General features: G+C 48.1%; 1 protein-coding gene across 3 annotated transcripts in view; it reads right to left on the reverse strand.

Moving 5' to 3' along the window:
- Positions 1–18,420, reverse strand: part of unm_sa41569 (un-named sa41569) — a 240,318-nt gene that overhangs the window by 97,905 nt on the left and 123,993 nt on the right. For all 3 annotated transcript variants that reach the window (XM_085973470.1, XM_085973465.1, XM_085973479.1), the window contains exons 5-7: positions 16,374–16,476; positions 12,270–12,426; positions 3,527–3,629 (exon numbers count right to left, since the gene is read on the reverse strand). In XM_085973470.1, the coding sequence (XP_085829596.1) occupies positions 3,527–3,629; positions 12,270–12,426; positions 16,374–16,476 (363 nt within the window). The remainder of the gene's footprint in view (positions 1–3,526; positions 3,630–12,269; positions 12,427–16,373; positions 16,477–18,420) is intronic.

The following is an 18,420-nucleotide window of genomic DNA, read 5'->3' on the forward strand; positions in this document are numbered from 1 at the left end:
GGCAAATCAAATTGGCAGAGAGAGTCTGGAGGAGTTCATGGAATGCATTCGGGACAATTTCCTAGAACAATACGTCATGGAACCAACCAGGGAACAGGCTATTTTAGATCTTGTATTGTGTAACGAGGTAGAGTTAATTAGTAATCTCAATGAAGGATCCTATGGGGAAGAGTAATGATAATATGATTAATATTTCATGTTAAGTTTGAGAGTGAAATACTTCAATCCAAAAAGAGAGTGTCTTAGGGCTGGATTTTGTCAATGGGGACGTGATGGAGGTGGCACTCCCACTTTTTGGGTTGTAGTCCCGTCTCCATCGACTTGTGGCCAACCCACGCTATTTTCCCTTGATTGACCTTATTAAGCCCGCCCAGCGGGCACAGCAGGCCAATTAAGGGACACCTGGTTACTGGTGACGTCAGTGATTGACATTTCATCTGTCAAGAGCTTTTGACAGATGAAAAATCAGCTTTTGACAGCTCTGTGAAGCTGTCAAACACTGACAATCTGTCTTCTAACTCGAGTCCTTCTACTCAGACTCAGTTAGAGATCTCTCCAGACCAGAAAGCAGAATGCTGCAGCTTTTGACAGTTCAGCGGCCATTCTGCTTTCTGTGCTGGTGAACTGAGGGACTCCCGAGAACTGAAGGAAGGAAGCCTGCAGGAGGAAGTAAAGGTAAGTAAAACTTATTAAAACACTTTACACTTACCTCTGCACACATGCACCCATCACTTACCTGCACATCGGACATCTCGACCCCTCCAACCCCTTCAGGCTGACGGTCCGCCTCACTAACTTGGCGTGGTTCGGAGCCGTCGGGAAGCCCACACTTCAGGGCTAAAAATAGGGATTAGGCAAAAAAATGCCTGTTAACTACCTGTTAATAGGCAGTTAATTGGCACTAATCCCCTTCCCGCCTCGGGGAGGCGGCTACCAGCACAAGTCGGATACCCGCCTCCTGGGACATTGGCACGGAGGCGGGTTGGGGGCTGGATGGGCTCCTGCCCCCCGCTTCTGCAATTTTCTCACCACTCCCGCCTCCACAGGGCTTGGAAATTCGCGCCCTTAAACTTAAATAAAGTCAATTACATAGGTATGAGGGCTGAGTTGGCTAAGGTAGATTGGAAAATTAGATTAAAAGATATGATGGTAGATAAACAGTGGCAAACATTTAAAGAAATATTGCAATATTCTCAACGAATATACATTCCATTGAAAAATAAAAACTCCTCAGGAAAAGGGATCCATCCAGAGCTAACTAAAGAAGTTAAGGATAGTATTAGATCAAAAGAGGCTTATAATGTTGCAAAGAATAGTAGCAAGGCTGAGGATTGGGCGAGCTTTAGAAACCAGCAAAGGAGGACCAAAAAAATTGATAAATAAGGAGAAAATAGAATGAGAGTAAACTAGCAAGAAATATAAAAACAGATTGTAAGAGCTTCTACAAGTATGTAAAAAGGATGAGACTAGCAAAAGTAAGCATTGGTCCCTCAGAGGCCAAGACATGTGAAATTAGAATGGGGAATAAGGAAATGGCAGAGACGTTAAACAAATATTTTGTATCTGTCTTCACAGTAGAAGACACAAAAAGCATACCAAAAATATAGTGGGGAACCACGGGGCTAATAAGAATGAGGAACTTAAAGTAATTAATATCAGTGGAGAAAAAGTACTCGAGAAACTAATGGGACTAATAGCCGACAAATCCCCCAGACCTGATGGCCTACATCCTCCAGTTCTAAAAGAGATGGCTGCAGAGATAGTGGATGCATTGGTTGTGATCTTCAAAAATTCCCTAGATTCTAGAATGGTCCCAGCAGATTGGAAGGTAGCAAATGTAACCCCGCTATTCAAGAAAGGAGGCAGAGAGAAAACAGGGAACTTCAGGCCAGTTAGCCTGACATCAGTCATTGGGAACATGCTGGAATCTATTAAGGAAGTGGTAACAGGGCACTTAGAAAATCATAATATGATTAGGCAGAGTCAACATGGTCTTATGAAAGGTAAATCATGTTTAACAAATTTATTAAGAGTTTTTTTGAGGATGTAACTAGCAGGGTAGATAAAGGGGAACCAGTAGAGGTAGTATATTTGGATTTCCAAAAGACATTCGATAAGGTGCTACATAAAAGGTTGCTATGCAAGCTAACAGGCTCATGGGGTTGGGGTAATATATTAGCATGGATAGAGGACTGTTTAACGGACAGAAAACAAAGAGTAAGGATAAACGGGCCATTTTCCGGTTGGCAGGCTGTAACTAGTGGGGTGCCACAAGGATCAGTGCTTGGGCCTCAGCTATATACAATCGATATTAATGACTTAGATGAAGGGACCGAGTGCAATGTATCCAAGTTTGCTGATGATACAAAGCTAGGTGCGAAAGTAAGCTGTGAAGAGGACAGAAAGAGCCTGCAAAGGGATATAGACAGCTTAAGTGAGTGGGCAATAAGGTAGCAGATTGAGTATAATGTGAGGAAATGTAAGGTTATTCACTTTGGTACGATTAATAGAAAAACAGAATTTTTTTTTTTAAATGGTGAGAAACTGTTAAATGTTGGTATTCAGAGAGATTAGAGTGCCCTCGCACAGGAAACACAAAGTTAGCAAGCAATTAGGAAGGCAAATGGCATGTTGGCCTTTATTGCAAGGGGTTTGGAGTACAAGAGTAAAGAAGTGTTACTACAATTGTACAGGGCCTTGGTGAGACCACACCTGGAGTACTGTGCACAGTTTTGGTCTCCTTATCTGAGAAAGGTCATACTTGCCTTAGAGGTGGTGCAACGAGATTCACTAGAGTGATCCCTGGGATGAGAGGGCTGTCCTAGGAGGAGAGATCGAGTCGATTGGGCCTATCCTCTCTGGAGTTTAGAAGAATGAGAGGTGATCTCATTGAAACATAGAAGACATTGAGGGGGATTGACAGGGTAGATGATGAGGGGTTGTTTCCCCTGGCTGGAGAGTCTAGAACTAGAGGGCATAGGCTCAGGATAAGGGGTCAGCCATTTAAAACTGAAATGAGGAGGAATTTCTTCACTCAGAGGATTGTGAATCTTTGGAATTCTCTACCCGAAGGGATATAGACAGGTTAAGTGAGTGCAATAAGGTGGCAGATGGAGTATATTGTGAAGAAATGTGAGGTTATTCACTTTGGTAGGAAGAATAGAAAAACAGAATATTTTTTTAAATGGTGAGAAACTATTAAATGTTGGTGTTCAGAGAGATTCAAGTGTCCTCGTACAGGAAACACAAAGTTAGCAAGCAATTAGGAAGGCTAATGGCGTTGAATATATTCAAGGCCGAGATAGATAGATTTTTGGACTCATGGGGAATCAAGGGACATGGTGAGAAAGTGGAGTGGAGGTCGAAGATCAGCCATGGTGTTACTGAATGGCGGAGCAGGCTCAAGGGGCCGCATGGCCTACTCCTGCTCCTAATTCTTATGTTCTTATGTGAAATACGCAAATGTCAATGAGAAATTTCATGTTGAGCACCAGTTCAGAAGTTTCTGGAAATGCAGCTGATTTACCTGCTCAAGAAAGCCAACCATATCCAGTGCATTGCATACTTCATGATATTTCTTGTTCCATTGCTGGATGGTTTCATCAGCACCATATTTGTGATTTAAGTACCTAGAAAAGATTGGGTAATGTCACTTCCATATTGCACACTGTACTATTCATTTTACAGTTCAAATAAAAGTGCACGATGTAGCCTTTCAATGTACTTTAAACTTTGAACTGAAAGGCTTTGGAGAGAGGGTGGTGCAGTTTACAGTAACAAGAATAAAGTACACAATAGGAAACACAGTAATAATACTCCTTTGGGAAAATAGAAGCAAATAAAATAGAAGATGGACTTCTGGAGCTTGTTTAAAAGGCTTATATTGTTACTGTGCTAATATACAAAGAAAGGGGAGTGCGTGAACACAAACATTTTTGGAAACTTCAACTGAATCATAACTATCAAGTATTTTGAATCTTTAATTTTATACACAATTAGGCCCATGTCAAGGATAGGAGGGTCCAATCCATCGACAAAGGCAAATCTTTAAATAAATTATTTAGAGTTTAATCAATGGAGATCAGTGAAATGATTAATTTATTACATTCATGAAGACAAACTGATAACAAGAAAACCTATGTCTTACACTGAGGAGTTGAGTACAATAAACTTGTTTTGAAAGGCAGTAACTTATCTTGCAAAGGCAACAGGCTCTGAGCATCACAGCATCCCAGAAACTATAATATGGTGAATGACCAGTTAATCTGTTTTTGAGAGGTACTGGTTGAGGGAGGATTACTGGTCTTATGCTAGGACGCCAGGAATAAAATATTTTACAGAAAATAAACATTTTAACCACTTTACTCCACTTCGTTTCCAAATGCTCAAGGCAGGATTAAGCTTATGGATTCAAGTGTGCAATGAACAAATCAAAAGAAAAAAGGCACAACTCAGCAAATTAAAAAAAAAATTGATACACAAATGGACATAAATATTTAGCTTATGAAGTATTAGGTTATGAAATATTTAGAATTTGAATGATTGGTTCAATCAGAAAAATACATTTTCTGAGTGATCATTTTTCTGCTGCAAACAGATGTAATATATGATACACCATATGCAAGCCTCTTAATTACATAATCAGACATGGAATTCCTATCAGGTATCAGCTATAAATTCTCTTTAGTGGACCATTACATTTTAATGCCCTTTAGTTAGAGAGGATGTGGAAGTAAAATTTCTGGCGGCTTAACCCCTTGGAGTGCTAGCAACTTTTGTTTCATCCACTGAAACCACTTCCTTGATGTGGTAAACCACTGTTTGTATTCCACTGTGTACATGCCTGGACATGCCTCGGCTGACTCCTCCCACAAGTCCTAGTATAAAGGTGACTGCTGCCCAGCCCTTTGTATTTCTGGACCGGTCGACCACTCGAGGTAGACCTTCATTCTTTTGTTAATAAAAGCCTTTAGTTACTCTCTTAACTCTCAGTCTTTTATGAGTAATTGATAGCGCATCAATTTTATTAACAAAATTTTTATAATGGAGAAGGTCCTCACACCAGCATGCCTGGACTTAGATCATCGGGAGGCGGACTCACCCACCAAGTTTACTCACTGGCTTAAGTGTTTCGAAAAATTCCTGACCGCCTCCGCAGCAATCAAATCGGACGAGGACAAACTGGATGTCCTGACCTCCAAAGTGAACCACCGAGTGTACTCGGTCATCCAAGACGCGACCTCGTACGCGGACGCTATCAAGCTCCTCAAGGACCAGTACACGCGCCCAGTGAACGAAGTGTACGCCAGGCACCTTCTGGGGAGTCGTAAACAACAACCTGGGGAATCGACCGTGGAATACCTTCAGGCACTGTCTGTGCTTGGCCGGGCCTGTGGTTGTAAGGATTTAAAGGCCGCCGTGTACAGAGGAACTTATCCGGGACGCTTTTGTAGCGGGCCACAGATCCAATTACACCCGACAGCGACTGTTGGAGCAGAGTGACCTCGACCTCAACAAGGCCTCTGAACTCGCACTATCATTGGATGCAGCCTACCGGGGCATGGATGCCTACTCCTCTGCACCGTGGACGCCGCGGGGAATGACAGCCTGGGACACGGTAGGACCGCCTCATAGCGCCGTGCCACCCCAGCCATGGCCCAACTACCGCAGCAGTATCCCAAGGCCAGACAGCAGTGCCCCAAGGCCAGAAATACTACTTCTGTGGCCAGGCAAAACACCCCAGAGCGCGCTGCCCGGCGAAGAACGCGATCTGCTCGGGCTGCGGGAAGAAGGGACACTACGCTAACGTCTGCAGGGCCAAAGCCACCCCGAACCCCAGCAGCGCCGCGTGTGGGCCATGCGGGCCGCCATCTTGGGCCTCCCCGGCCGTGTGCGAACCACCGGTACAGCAGCCATTTTGGACGCCTCCAGCCACATGGGGATCATGGACGCCGCCATCTTGGACGACAGCCGGAACGCAGCAGGCCCCCAACACCGCCTCATCTGATACCCGCAGCGACACACCGACCCCTACGCTGGCATCCGTTACACTGGACCAAGCGAGACCGCACCAGCTGGCCAGTTCCACAATGGACATTAAGGTAAATGGTCACGATACAATCTGCCTTTTTGACTCTGGGAGCACGGAGAGCTTCATCCACCCCGACACAGTGCGGCGTTGCTCTCTCCCAGTCCTGCCTGCGCACCAGCGGATTTCTATGGCCTCCGAGTCCCAGTCGGCGGACATCGGCGGCTACTGCGTAGTAACACTCGTAGTAGACGGGACCGTGTACGATCATTTTAAACTTCTGGTCCTGCCCGACCTCTGCGCTGCCGTCCTGCTGGGGTTAGATTTTCAGTGCCACCTTAAAAGTGTTACGATGGCGTACGGTGGACCCCTACCCCCACTCACAGTCCGCAGCCAGCAGCTCCCAAATTGCCTGCCGCGCACCAGGTGCAACCTCTCCACACTCAGAGTCACCCCCCCCCCCCCCACTGTTTGCTAACCTCACCCCCGACTGTAAGCCCATCGCCACAAAGAGCAGGCGATACAGTGCCAGGGACAGGGTTTTCATTAAAACCGAAGTGGAGCGGCTCCTGAAGGAAGGGATTATTGAGGGCAGCACCAGCCCCTGGCGAGCTCAGGTTGTGGTCGTTAAGACCGGCGAGAAGCAGCGCCTGGTCATCGACTACAGCCAGACAATAAATCGCTACACCCTGCTGGACGCCTACCCACTCCCCCGCATAGCTGATATGGTCAACCAGAGCGCGCAGTACCGCGTCTTCTCGACCATTGACCTGAAATCAGCGTACCACCAGCTCCCTATCCGCCCTGAGGACCGCCAGTATACTGCCTTTGAGGCAAACGGCCGCCTCTATCACTTCCTTAGGGTTCCCTTTGGCGTCACCAATGGGGTCTCCGTCTTCCAAAGGGAGATGGACCGGATGGTAGATCAAAATGCGTTGCAGGCCACTTTCCCATATCTGGACAATGTGACCATCTGCGGCCGTGACTTGCAGGACCATGACGCAAACCTCGAAAAATTCCTCCGCACCGCCCAACTCCTGAACCTGACATATAACAAGGAGAAGTGCATATTCCGCACAAACCGCCTCGCCATCCTCGGCTGTGTTGTGGAACACGGAGTCATCGGCCCCGACCCCGACCGGATGCGTCCCCTTATGGAACTCCCACTGCCCCACTGCCTCAAGGCCCTGAAGAGGTGCCTAGGGTTTTTCTCCTATTATGCCCAGTGGGTCCCCTACTATGCGGACAAGGCCCATCCGCTGATCAAGTCCACCTCTTTTCCCTTGACGGCAGAGGCCCGCTTAGCCTTCCACCGTATCAAGGAAGACATTGCCAAAGCCACCATGCACGCAGTGGACGAATCCATCCCCTTCCAGGTGGAAAGCGACGCGTCCGACTTTGCCCTGGCCGCTACCCTCAATCAGGCGGGGAGACCCGTGGCCTTCTTTTCACGAACCCTCCAAGGCCCGGAGACCAGACACTCCGCTGTTGAGAAGGAGGCCCAGGCGATTGTGGAGGCTGTGCGTCATTGGAGGCACTACCTGGCCGGAAAACGATTTACCCTGCTCACTGACCAACGTTCAGTTGCTTTCATGTTTAACAAGCAGAGGGGCAAAATCAAAAATGACAAGATCTTGAGGTGGAGAATCGAACTTTCCACCTACAATTACGAGATCTTGTACCGGCCCGGGAAGCTCAATGAACCCCCGGATGCGCTATCGCGTGGCACCTGCGCCAGCGCGCAGATCGATAGACTGCGGGCCCTCCACAATGACCTCTGCCACCCGGGGGTCACCAGGTTCTTCCACTTCATCAAGGCCCGCAACCTGCCTTACTCTATTGAGGAGGTCAGGACCATGACCAGGAACTGCCAAGTCTGCGCTGAGTGCAAACCGCACTTTTATAGACCAGACAGGGCCCACCTGATAAAAGCCACTCGCCCCTTCGAGCGCCGATTTTAAAGGGCCTCTCCCCTCCTCCGACCGCAATGTGTACTTCCTCAATATTATTGATGAGTACTCCCGTTTCCCGTTCGCCATCCCCTGCCCGGACATGACCAGTGCCACGGTCATTAAATGTCTGAACGACCTCTTCACCCTGTTCGGTTTCCCCAGCTATATCCATAGCGACCGGGGCTCATCGTTTATGAGCGACGAACTCCGTCAGTACCTGCTAACTAGGGGTATTGCCACAAGCAGGACCACCAGTTACAACCCCCGGGGGAACGGACAGGTGGAAAGAGAAAATGCGACAGTTTGGAAGGCCGCCCTGCTAGCCTTAAAGTCTAGGGGCCTTCCAACCTCCCGCTGGCAGGATGTGCTCCCCGATGCGCTCCACTCTATTCGGTCACTGCTCTGCACTGCCACTAACAGCACCCCTCATGAGAAAATGTTTGTCTTCCCAAGGAAGTCCACATCGGGGACATCGCTACCGCCATGGCTGACGTCCCCAGGGCCGGTCCTACTGAGAAGGCACGTGAGGACCCATAAAACGGACCCCCTGGTCGAGAGGGTCGACCTCCTCCACGCCAACCCCCAGTATGCTTACATTGCATACCCGGACGGGCAGGAGGACACAGTCTCCATAAGAGACCTTACACCCTCGGGGGCCGCAGTAACCCACTACCACCACCCCCCCCCCCCCCCCCCCCCACGATCCGATATCCAGCCCCAGCAAACGGCAGGCCTGGGCCCCGCGACCCACTCGACATCTATGAGGACGACACGCCTGTGCCACAGCCCACGCAGGACTCGACGCCGGAAGCTCCACTACCCCTGCCGTCGCCACGCCGATCACAGCGGCAGACAAGACCTCCGGAGAGACTCCAATACACTAACTTTTAATACACTTCACCCCGCCGGACTCAATTTTAAACAAGGGGTGAATGTGGTAAACCACTGTTTGTATTCCACTGTGTACATGCCTGGACATGCCTCGGCTGACTCCTCCCACAAGTCCTAGTATAAAGGTGACTGCTCCCCAGCCCTTTGTATTTCTGGACCGTTCGACCACTCGAGGCAGACCTTCATTCTTTTGTTAATAAAAGCCTTTAGTTACTCTCTGTGGTAAACCACGTTCACTATCGTATCACTGTTAGTAGTTAGCACTGTTCACCACTGTTCGTTATAACTGTATCACTGACCACTATTGTATCACGGTACGAGGTCGCCTCTTGCCACACTGCTATACCTGGGATGACCACTGCCGACTCCGCCTTGGCTCCACCCACCAGGCCAGGTATAAAGGTGAGCGACTGGCTGGTATTCCTCCTGCTTGGATCGGATCACCCACGAGAGTGGGCTCTGTTATTTAGTCAATAAAAACCTTTAGTCACCTTCGTAACTCTTCGCCTTTTATTGGAGGAATTGATAGGTATATCAATTTTATTGCACAGTATAAAGTATTCTCGACCATCGACCTGAAGTCGGCCTACCACCAACTCCCTATCCACCCTGAGGACCGCCAGTATACCGCCTTCGAGGCGAATGGGCGCCTATACCACTTCCTTAGGGTCCCCTTCGGTGTCACTAATGGGGTCTCGGTCTTCCAAAGGGAGATGGACCAGATGGTTGACCGGAACGAACTGCAGGCTACATTCCCCTACCTAGATAACGTCACTATCTGCGGCCGCGACCGGCAGGAACATGACGCGAATCTGGAGAAATTCCTCCGTACGGCCCAACGGCTGAACCTCACCTACAATAAGGAGAAATGCGTGTTTAACACCACGCGCCTTGCCATCCTCGGCTGCGTAGTGGAGAACGGAATCATCGGCCCCGACCCAGAAAGAATGCGCCCCCTCATGGAGCTACCCCTCCCCCACTGCCCTAAAGCACTTAGGAGAACCCTGGGGCTTTTCGCCTACTATGCCCAATGGGTACCCAATTACGCGGACAAAGCCAGACCCCTCCTGAAAGCCACTTCCTTCCCCCTCACGGAGGAGGCGTGCGCGGCCTTCTCCCTCATTAAGGGAGACATAGCCAAGGCCACGATGCACGCAGTGGACGAGTCCATCCCCTTTCAGGTGGAGAGCGACGCATCCGACTTCGCCTTAGCCGCCACCCTAAACCAGGAGGGGAGGCCAGTGGCCTTCTTCTCAAGGACCCTACAGGGCCCCGAGATCCGACATTCGTCGGTCGAGAAAGAGGCCCAGGCGATCGTGGAGGCAGTACGGCGCTGGAGGCACTACCTGGCAGGCAAACGATTTACCCTCCTCACCGACCAGCGTTCGGTGGCTTTCATGTTTAATAACAAGCTGAAGGGCAAAATCAAGAATGACAAGATTTTGAGATGGAGAATCGAGCTCTCCACCTACGATTATGAGATCTTGTACCGGCCAGGCAAGCTGAACGAATCCCCTGATGCCCTTTCACGAATGACATGCGCCAGCGCGCATATCGATAGGCTTCAGACCCTCCACGACCAGCTCTGCCACCCCGGAGTCACCAGACTCTACCATTTCATTAAGGCCCGCAACCTGACCTACTCCATCGAGGAGGTCAGGACCATGACCAGGAACTGCCAGACCTGTGCGGAGTGCAAACCGCACTTCTATAGGCCGGACCGAGCAAGCCTGATCAAGGCCACCCGCCCCTTCGAGCGCCTGAGCATCGACTTTAAGGGGCCCCTCCCGTCCTCTGACCGTAATGTGTACTTCCTCAACATCGTTGATGAGTACTCCCGTTTCCCCTTTGCCTTCCCCTGCCCCGACATGACCAGTAGCACGGTCATTAAGTGCCTGAATGCCCTCTTCGCCTTGTTCGGGTTCCCGAACTATATACACAGCGACCGGGGCTCCTCCTTCATGAGCGAGGAACTCCGGCAATTCCTCCTAGAGAGAGGTATTGCAGCAAGCAGGACCACCAGCTACAACCCCAGAGGTAACGGTCAGGTGGAAAGAGAGAACGCGACGGTATGGAAGGCCGTCCTCTTAGCCTTAAAGTCTAAGGGCCTCCCAACCTCCCGCTGGCAAGAAGTCCTCACGACAGCGCTGCACTCCATCCGGTCATTACTTTGCACGGCCACTAACACCACCCCCCATGAACGAATGTTCGTTTTCCCCAGGAAGTCGACTACGGGAACCACTCTACCAACCTGGCTGACCGCCCCGGGGCCGGTCTGGCTGCGGAAACACGTGAGGACCCATAAAACGGACCCCCTGGTCGAGAGGGTGAACCTCCTGCACGCCAACCCCCAGTACGCCTACGTGGCGTACCCAGACGGGCGGGAGGACACTGTCTCCCTACGAGACCTCGCACCCTCAGCCGATCCGGAAACACCGCCACCACCCCCCCCAACCTCAGTCCAGGTAGACGGCATGCCGGAACCCCACGAGCCCTCGCCGACCACGCAAACACCAGCATCAACACCGGATAAGGCACCAGCACCGGATAAGGCAACACCACCGCTGCGGCGATCGGAGAGGCTTACGAAGCCTCCGGACAGACTGACCTACCAGAATTGGTAGTACACTTCACCCCGCCGGACTTAATTCTAAACAAGGGGTGAATGTGGTAAACCACGTTCACTATCGTATCACTGTTAGTAGTTAGCACTGTTCACCACTGTTCGTTATAACTGTATCACTGACCACTATTGTATCACGGTACGAGGTCGCCTCTTGCCACACTGCTATACCTGGGATGACCACTGCCGACTCCGCCTTGGCTCCACCCACCAGGCCAGGTATAAAGGTGAGCGACTGGCTGGTATTCCTCCTGCTTGGATCGGATCACCCACGAGAGTGGGCTCTGTTATTTAGTCAATAAAAACCTTTAGTCACCTTCGTAACTCTTCGCCTTTTATTGGAGGAATTGATAGGTATATCACTCTCTTAACTCTCAGCCTTATGAGTAATTGATAGCGCATCACTTGAATAAGGTACTTAGTTTCCTTCAAGGACAGTCGTGGCAGAAAACACACAAACCTAAGCAATAAACCCAACTTCTGCTCAAATAAAGTTGTAAAATCTAACAAGTTCACAGCTTACAACTTACAACCTCCCAACAATCTAACATGTACTGTTGGGGATCTTTCAGATTCCTGCAGCATAGGCTAAATCATTGAATCTTAGCTCAAAGTATTAATACTAGAATTTTAAGCAATTATGGAGAAAAAAATTGCTACATTAACTACAATGGGGCCTGTGCCTTTGAGAGTTCTACTAGAATAATCTTCTTCCACTTGACAATAAAAAACAAAGTAAAAACATACATGGTGAGCTGCCGAGATAAAATGTTACCTGTAGAACTTAGGGTCCAAAAGACCGTAGATTTCCTGGTCAGCAGCAGATATTCCAGCAAACATATAGTAGAAAATATGGAAGTTTCTCTCGCCTTCATCCTGACGCACAACTCGGGATTTCTCCAAAAGGTATTCATTGATTTTAGCACCTTTCACTGGGTGAAAGTAAAGTACCAAGTTACACGTATTGCATTGAATATCCAATTCATTGGATGGAATCAGACAGTATTCCTATTTAATCATAAACCATAGCTTTTGAGAGAACCTGGTCACTGTCCCTGACTAGCTGACCTTTTCCTCTACTTAACTCATCTGTTGGGCAGTGACTCTAGAAGGAAACCACAACTAAAATAAAAAAATAAAAATAACACAAAACCACACAAATACAGCATGGTCATAGTAAGTAGGGGAAAATCAGTGTGGGAGGCCAAGAGGCAATTTCTGTCTTGGGTGCATTTGTCATACAAATGCTCAACAGCAAGTCTGTAGTAGGGTTTTATTTGGGAGTTTGCCTCACACATGCAGTTAATTGATTTAGGGAAAGTTAGATTTACTTCAATATTAATATTTAGTGTAAACTTATTAGAAAGGATTACATGAATTATTACAAAACTTATTTTTCACACTAAATAGTGTCCACATTGCATTAAAAATCATTTGGTTTTGGTCAGCCAGACACACTTAGAAACTTACTATCACGTTGGACCAAACTAAACTACTGAGCAATTCACAAGTAGTTTCCTTTTGCTGATCTGGAGTACACATTCTCTCTCCATAGGGGATTATCCCACTTACCCAAGCCTAAAGAACTTTGACGCAAATTGGTAAGAGTGAAAACTTAGGAAACCCAAGTGTGCACAGGGGGTGCTGTTGGAGTTTATCTGGCTAAAGCTGCACAACATACCAGCAGAACATTAGTAAGTTTTCAGCTACCCATTAGGACATTGGCTTGCAGGGTTATCTAGCACCAGGTGGGAAGAATCCCAGACCCCACCCAGGTTAGCTGATCAATTATTAACAATGCTCTGCAGTACTGCGGATGTGCTTGGCTCAGGTGTTACATTACCAATTTTGCCATGGGGAGATAAACTTTTAAAAAAATTCTCGGGATAAGGGCATCTCTGGCATCTATTGCCAATCCCTAGTTAGCCTGAGAATGTGGTGATGGGCCTTTTTCCTGAACCTAGTGGCTTGATATAACGGAGTGACTTGCTAGACCACTTCAGAGGGCAGTTAAGAGCCAACCATGTTGGTGTGGGACTGGGGTCACACATAGGCCAAACCGGTTAAAGACGCTGGCCTGGAAATTCGGTGGGCTGCGCCACCAGTTAGCGCCTAAAGAGGGCACTCAGTGACTTTAGCACCACTGGCCACGCCTCCCGCGATATTTAGCGGGGTGCTAATGGCGGCGTTAGCCTGTAGCGCTGTGCCACCACCGATGACATCATCGGTGTGCGCAGCGCCCTGCTACCGCCCCGATCGCGATAGTTGGTCGCGCCCCCCGCTGTAACGCCAGCCACAATTTGCGACCGGGTCAGGGGGGCCTACCTGCGGCGAGTGGCGCTAATTAAAGGGGAGATGCAGGGCGGCCATTTTTTTTGCTGGCCACCTGCCAGCACCTCCTCGCGCCGCCGTCCCCGGCCTCCTGAGCACCCCCCCCCCCGGGCAGTGCCGGATGTGTCCCAAGAGCCCAGCAATTCTCCTCGGTGCCGGGCTCTTTTGCCGGCACTCACGATCTCGGATCGCGCTGGTGCAGGCCCCTCCCCTTTAAGGAGAGGAAGGCCTGCAGTACCGCAGCACGCCGTGCCGCAGCTGCGGCACGTTGCGCTGCGATATTCAGTTTCAGCACCCCAAGAGGGATGCGGGGCGCCTCAAGCAGCGCCATGCTTCCGTTTGGGGCGCTGAAACTGAATATCGGGATGATGCAAACGGCTCCGTTCGCAGCGGTAATTCCGGCGCCCAGGCGAGCTTGGACGGGGCGCCACCGAATTTCTAGGCCGCTGGGTTTCCTTCCCTAAAAAGGGCATTAGTGAACCAGTTGGGATTTTATGACAATCTGACAACTTCATGGTCACTTTTACGAACACTAACTTTTTATTTCCAGATTTCTTTTAAACTGAATTCAAATTCTCAAATTGGCATGGTGGGATTTGAACTCAGGTTCTCTGGCTCACTACCAGAAACATAACCACGACACTAAACTGACCACCTTATAAGGGGGTTGCCGGATTGTGCTTTTTGGAATTCTGTTCCAATCTCCCATACAAGGCATGTCATTTTAGAGCCAACTTGACAGAAAAGAAACTCCACTTATCTCCCCCAGCTAACCCTTAAGGAGAACAGCTATGAGATTTTATAGGAGTCCATCAACAGTCAAATTCAGAGCATAACATTTTCAAGTCTTAAAAGTTCTAATATGTAACTGTACATTTACTAAAAATACTGGGCTAGATGTTCTGCCCACTCCAGATTTCCTGTAAAAGTATCAGGGGGTAGATGAGAGACAACGGGCCCGAGAGGTCAGACAGACACAAACACACACCCTTCCCACAAGTTTGGTGGGATTCCGCTGGAACGGTCACAAACCCGCTTTGGAGCCTGATCCAGGGATAAGGTACTGAAAATGTCAGAAGTGGGACCATACTGGGGTCCAGGTTGGAATCAGGAATATAATTATTTTTAAGGGGGCTGCCAGATTGGCACAATCATGGAAGAACTTGAGGATATGAATGTCAATGCATTGAGAAAAAGGAAGCCGCTGTAGGTTAGTGAGGACAGGGGTGATGGGTAAGCAGGACTTAATGTGGTACAGGGTGCGGGCGGATGAATTTTGGACAAAATGGAGTTAATGGGGGAATTCAGGTTGGGAGGTCAGTAAGGAAATCTAGTGTAGAGATGATAAGTAAAGGTAGAGACAGGCAGTGCTGTGAAGGTGGAAATAAGTGGTCTTGCAGATGTATTGGATGTGGGGCTTGAAGCTCAGCTCTGGGTTGAACAGGATGCCAACATAGCATGGTTCACTAAGTGTTGTGACCAGGGAGGAGATCGAATGAGTGGCAAAGAAAGAGAGTTTAGGCGAGGGCTGAAAATAATGGCTTCAGTCTTTCTGAAGGAAGTTGTAGCTCATTCATGACTTCAATCAGACAGCATGGATGTGGTCAACACAGGTGGTGGAGAGGCAGAGCTGGTTATTGTTAGCACACATCTGGAAGCCAACCGTGTGCCTGTGAATGAGGTCAGTGAGGGGCAACAAACTGTTGACTTACTGATGCAGATGGTGTTCCTGTGTATTGTTAGCATTTTTTATTTTCCCAGATTTCTAGCATTTGCAGTTCATTTTTCTTTCTACAGTTGATTAGTCCAAGCCCTGGATTGCCAGCTTCAATTGTAATAGACCTGAGAGACTTAAAACAAGTAGCGTGCTTTGCAATATCAGATTGTTTAACCTCAAGCAGCAAAAACCTGAAACTTTTCCGGCTATAAGTAAACCTCTCCACAGGTTGTTCTAAAGCATTTCACATCCAACAAACCTCTTTTTGAATTGCCATCCCTGTTATGCAGGCAAGCATGGCAGCCAATTTGCACATAGCAAGGTTTCACAGAGAGATAGAGACAGAAGGGGAAGAAAAAAAGGGGGAGAGAAAAAAAAACATTCACCACTGAAAAGCAGTTCAGTATTTAAATGAAATGCAATTCACTCTGTACAACATGGGCTTGCCTTTGAGGTGCAACAAGACGACAATGCAGTTATGGAAAATGAGATGGTCAAAATCTGCACTGTTCCATCAAACTTCATGCAGGAAGTGGCTATGAATCAAAAAATACAAAACTGACCAGAGAACACATTAAGCCCTCATAAGAACAATCTTCATCCACAGTATTGAATGGATGGCGCATATCTTCATTATGTTGATGATAACTTTTTGTAACCTACTGAATGTATAAACAGCAGATCATGGATACGAGCACAAAACAAGGACAAAACATCTGGGAATGTGACTTTACAATCAGAAACAGAAAAGAATTGGCAGTGAAGACACACCAGCTCACATCAGGTGCCCTCTTTAATTCCGATATATAGAAGATGTATTTTTTTTTTTACCTGCAGTATTGTGAAATCTCAGTTGAATGTATTTCCCAAATCTACTGCTGTTGTCATTCATCACAGTCTGGGCATTTCCAAATGCTTCTAGTAGTGGATTCACCTGCATTATGAAAAAGCGTTCTTTTAAAATTAAAATGCTAAGTATAAGGAAGAGCAAGACTAATCATGTATATCTTTCCCCAACCTTCACATCACATTGATTTCAACTGTACACATACAGAAATTAGAAATTGTGTCATTTAAAATAAATAGTCTCTCCAGTGGTACACAGGAAACTCAAACTAAGATTTGGTCAGACGACAAGGAGAATTCCTAATTTGGCCTCTGAACCGCAGGCAAGGCAACCCGAGGAGCAAAGGCTCATGTTAGAAAGAAGTGAACTCGAAGGCAGAGGTGCACCTCCTGCTCCTCCAATCACACTATGTCCCAAAAATCAAGTTTGATTTTACTGCACATCCACTATTCTATATGCTACCGGTGCTGTACACAGATGCAATCAGGGAGCAGGAGGCTGGGTATTTTATTATTTTAATTAGGCTTTAGAATGAAAATCATAGCTTTTAATTCCATTAAAGCAACTAGCAAGAAAAGTTGCAAACCTAAAACAGCATTATAAACTGCATCTGAAACTAATGTTAAATGCAGGATGTAAGAATTCAAATCGGACGCCAAATATGGTTACAACTTAAACCTTGTAATGTGTTAAACCAAGTCAATGTGCTAGATTTTTCCAGCACTCAGAGGGTGGGTTTGGAGGCGGGTTCGCTGTCAAAATAGAAAAGATTGACAGCAGATAGGAAACCTGCTGTCAACCCGCCTCCACGTGAGTCTCCCAGGTGTCGGGTCTGTCAGCGGAGAACTGACCCAACACCAAGCGGCGGGGGAGACAATTTAGATCATTAAATGGCTTGTTAACAGCCAATTTAATGCTATTTTGAGGCTACCTTGCAATTTTACGTGCTCCCCACGGGTTACCCGCTGCTCGGGGAACACGCCAGCTCACCCCGTCATGAGTCGAGTTTGCTTTGATGTATCTGATAAGCGGACAGCTGTAGAAGTGGTGTAAAGGATGCCATGTTGCAGATGGTCAGTTTCGGAGCTCAGAAACTGTTGGTTACTGCATTTGTAGGACAGAGATTTCTTTAGTTTGCAAATGTTTAGAGCCAACTGTATAATCAGTGCCACCTCATTGGAACAACCTCTCTCACCATTGACAGCTCACTTCTATCATCTCACCTGCAGCTGCCATCTATTGCAGCAACATCGGTGCCCTTGGAAAAATCACACCTTGGTCCTCTGAATCCTTCCACGATCAGCCCCAACACCAACCTCCTCCGCCATCACCTGATGCTGCACAGGACACAGGGCATCAGCCCCCGACAACATTGCTGCCTGGGAGGCCAGCGATGGCATCACCATAGCCAGATTTACTTCACTTGACGCTGTAAACCCTGGCTGCCACATGATGCGCCAGGTTGACACCATCCCACACCAGCACCGGAAAGCCATTCCATTCACACTCATCACTATAGCTGGGGTGGGGGCGGTTATGTTTCAACATTCACTGGAACTCAGTAAGACACTTCTCAAGGTGCACACAGGTCCAGTAAGGTGAAGCGTTGAGAATATAGATTTAACTGTATGACAACACATTAACAGAAACTTCACATGAACATTGGCCAAACCTTTCAAGTGCCTACCCTTGTGTGTTGTTAGTTGGTATGCTTGCAGTAGGATGAAGGTGAGTGTGAGGGGTGGCTAGTGGGATGGGGAAGTAATAATGTAGATAGAGAGGGATGGGTGGAGGTGCAAGGTAAGTTGGTGTAAGGATGTGCAGGACTAGGGTATGGAAGGCAGAGTGATGGGGATGCGATGAGTGGCACAGCAGGGTGAGGTTGAGTGTGGTATTGCAGTAACGTTTCGTGATCTAATGAGATCATTGAAAGGTTGGCGCCACTGCAGCCAGGCCCTCCTGACGACATCCCTGCTTATGTCCTGCAGTGCAATGTGCAACCAGACGGCGATGATCACCTGGGGAGATCTC

Source organism: Somniosus microcephalus, chromosome 2 (genome assembly GCF_052327205.1).
Source record: "Somniosus microcephalus isolate GS21.2 chromosome 2, FLI_Smic_1.0, whole genome shotgun sequence".
Lineage (NCBI taxonomy): Eukaryota > Metazoa > Chordata > Chondrichthyes > Squaliformes > Somniosidae > Somniosus > Somniosus microcephalus.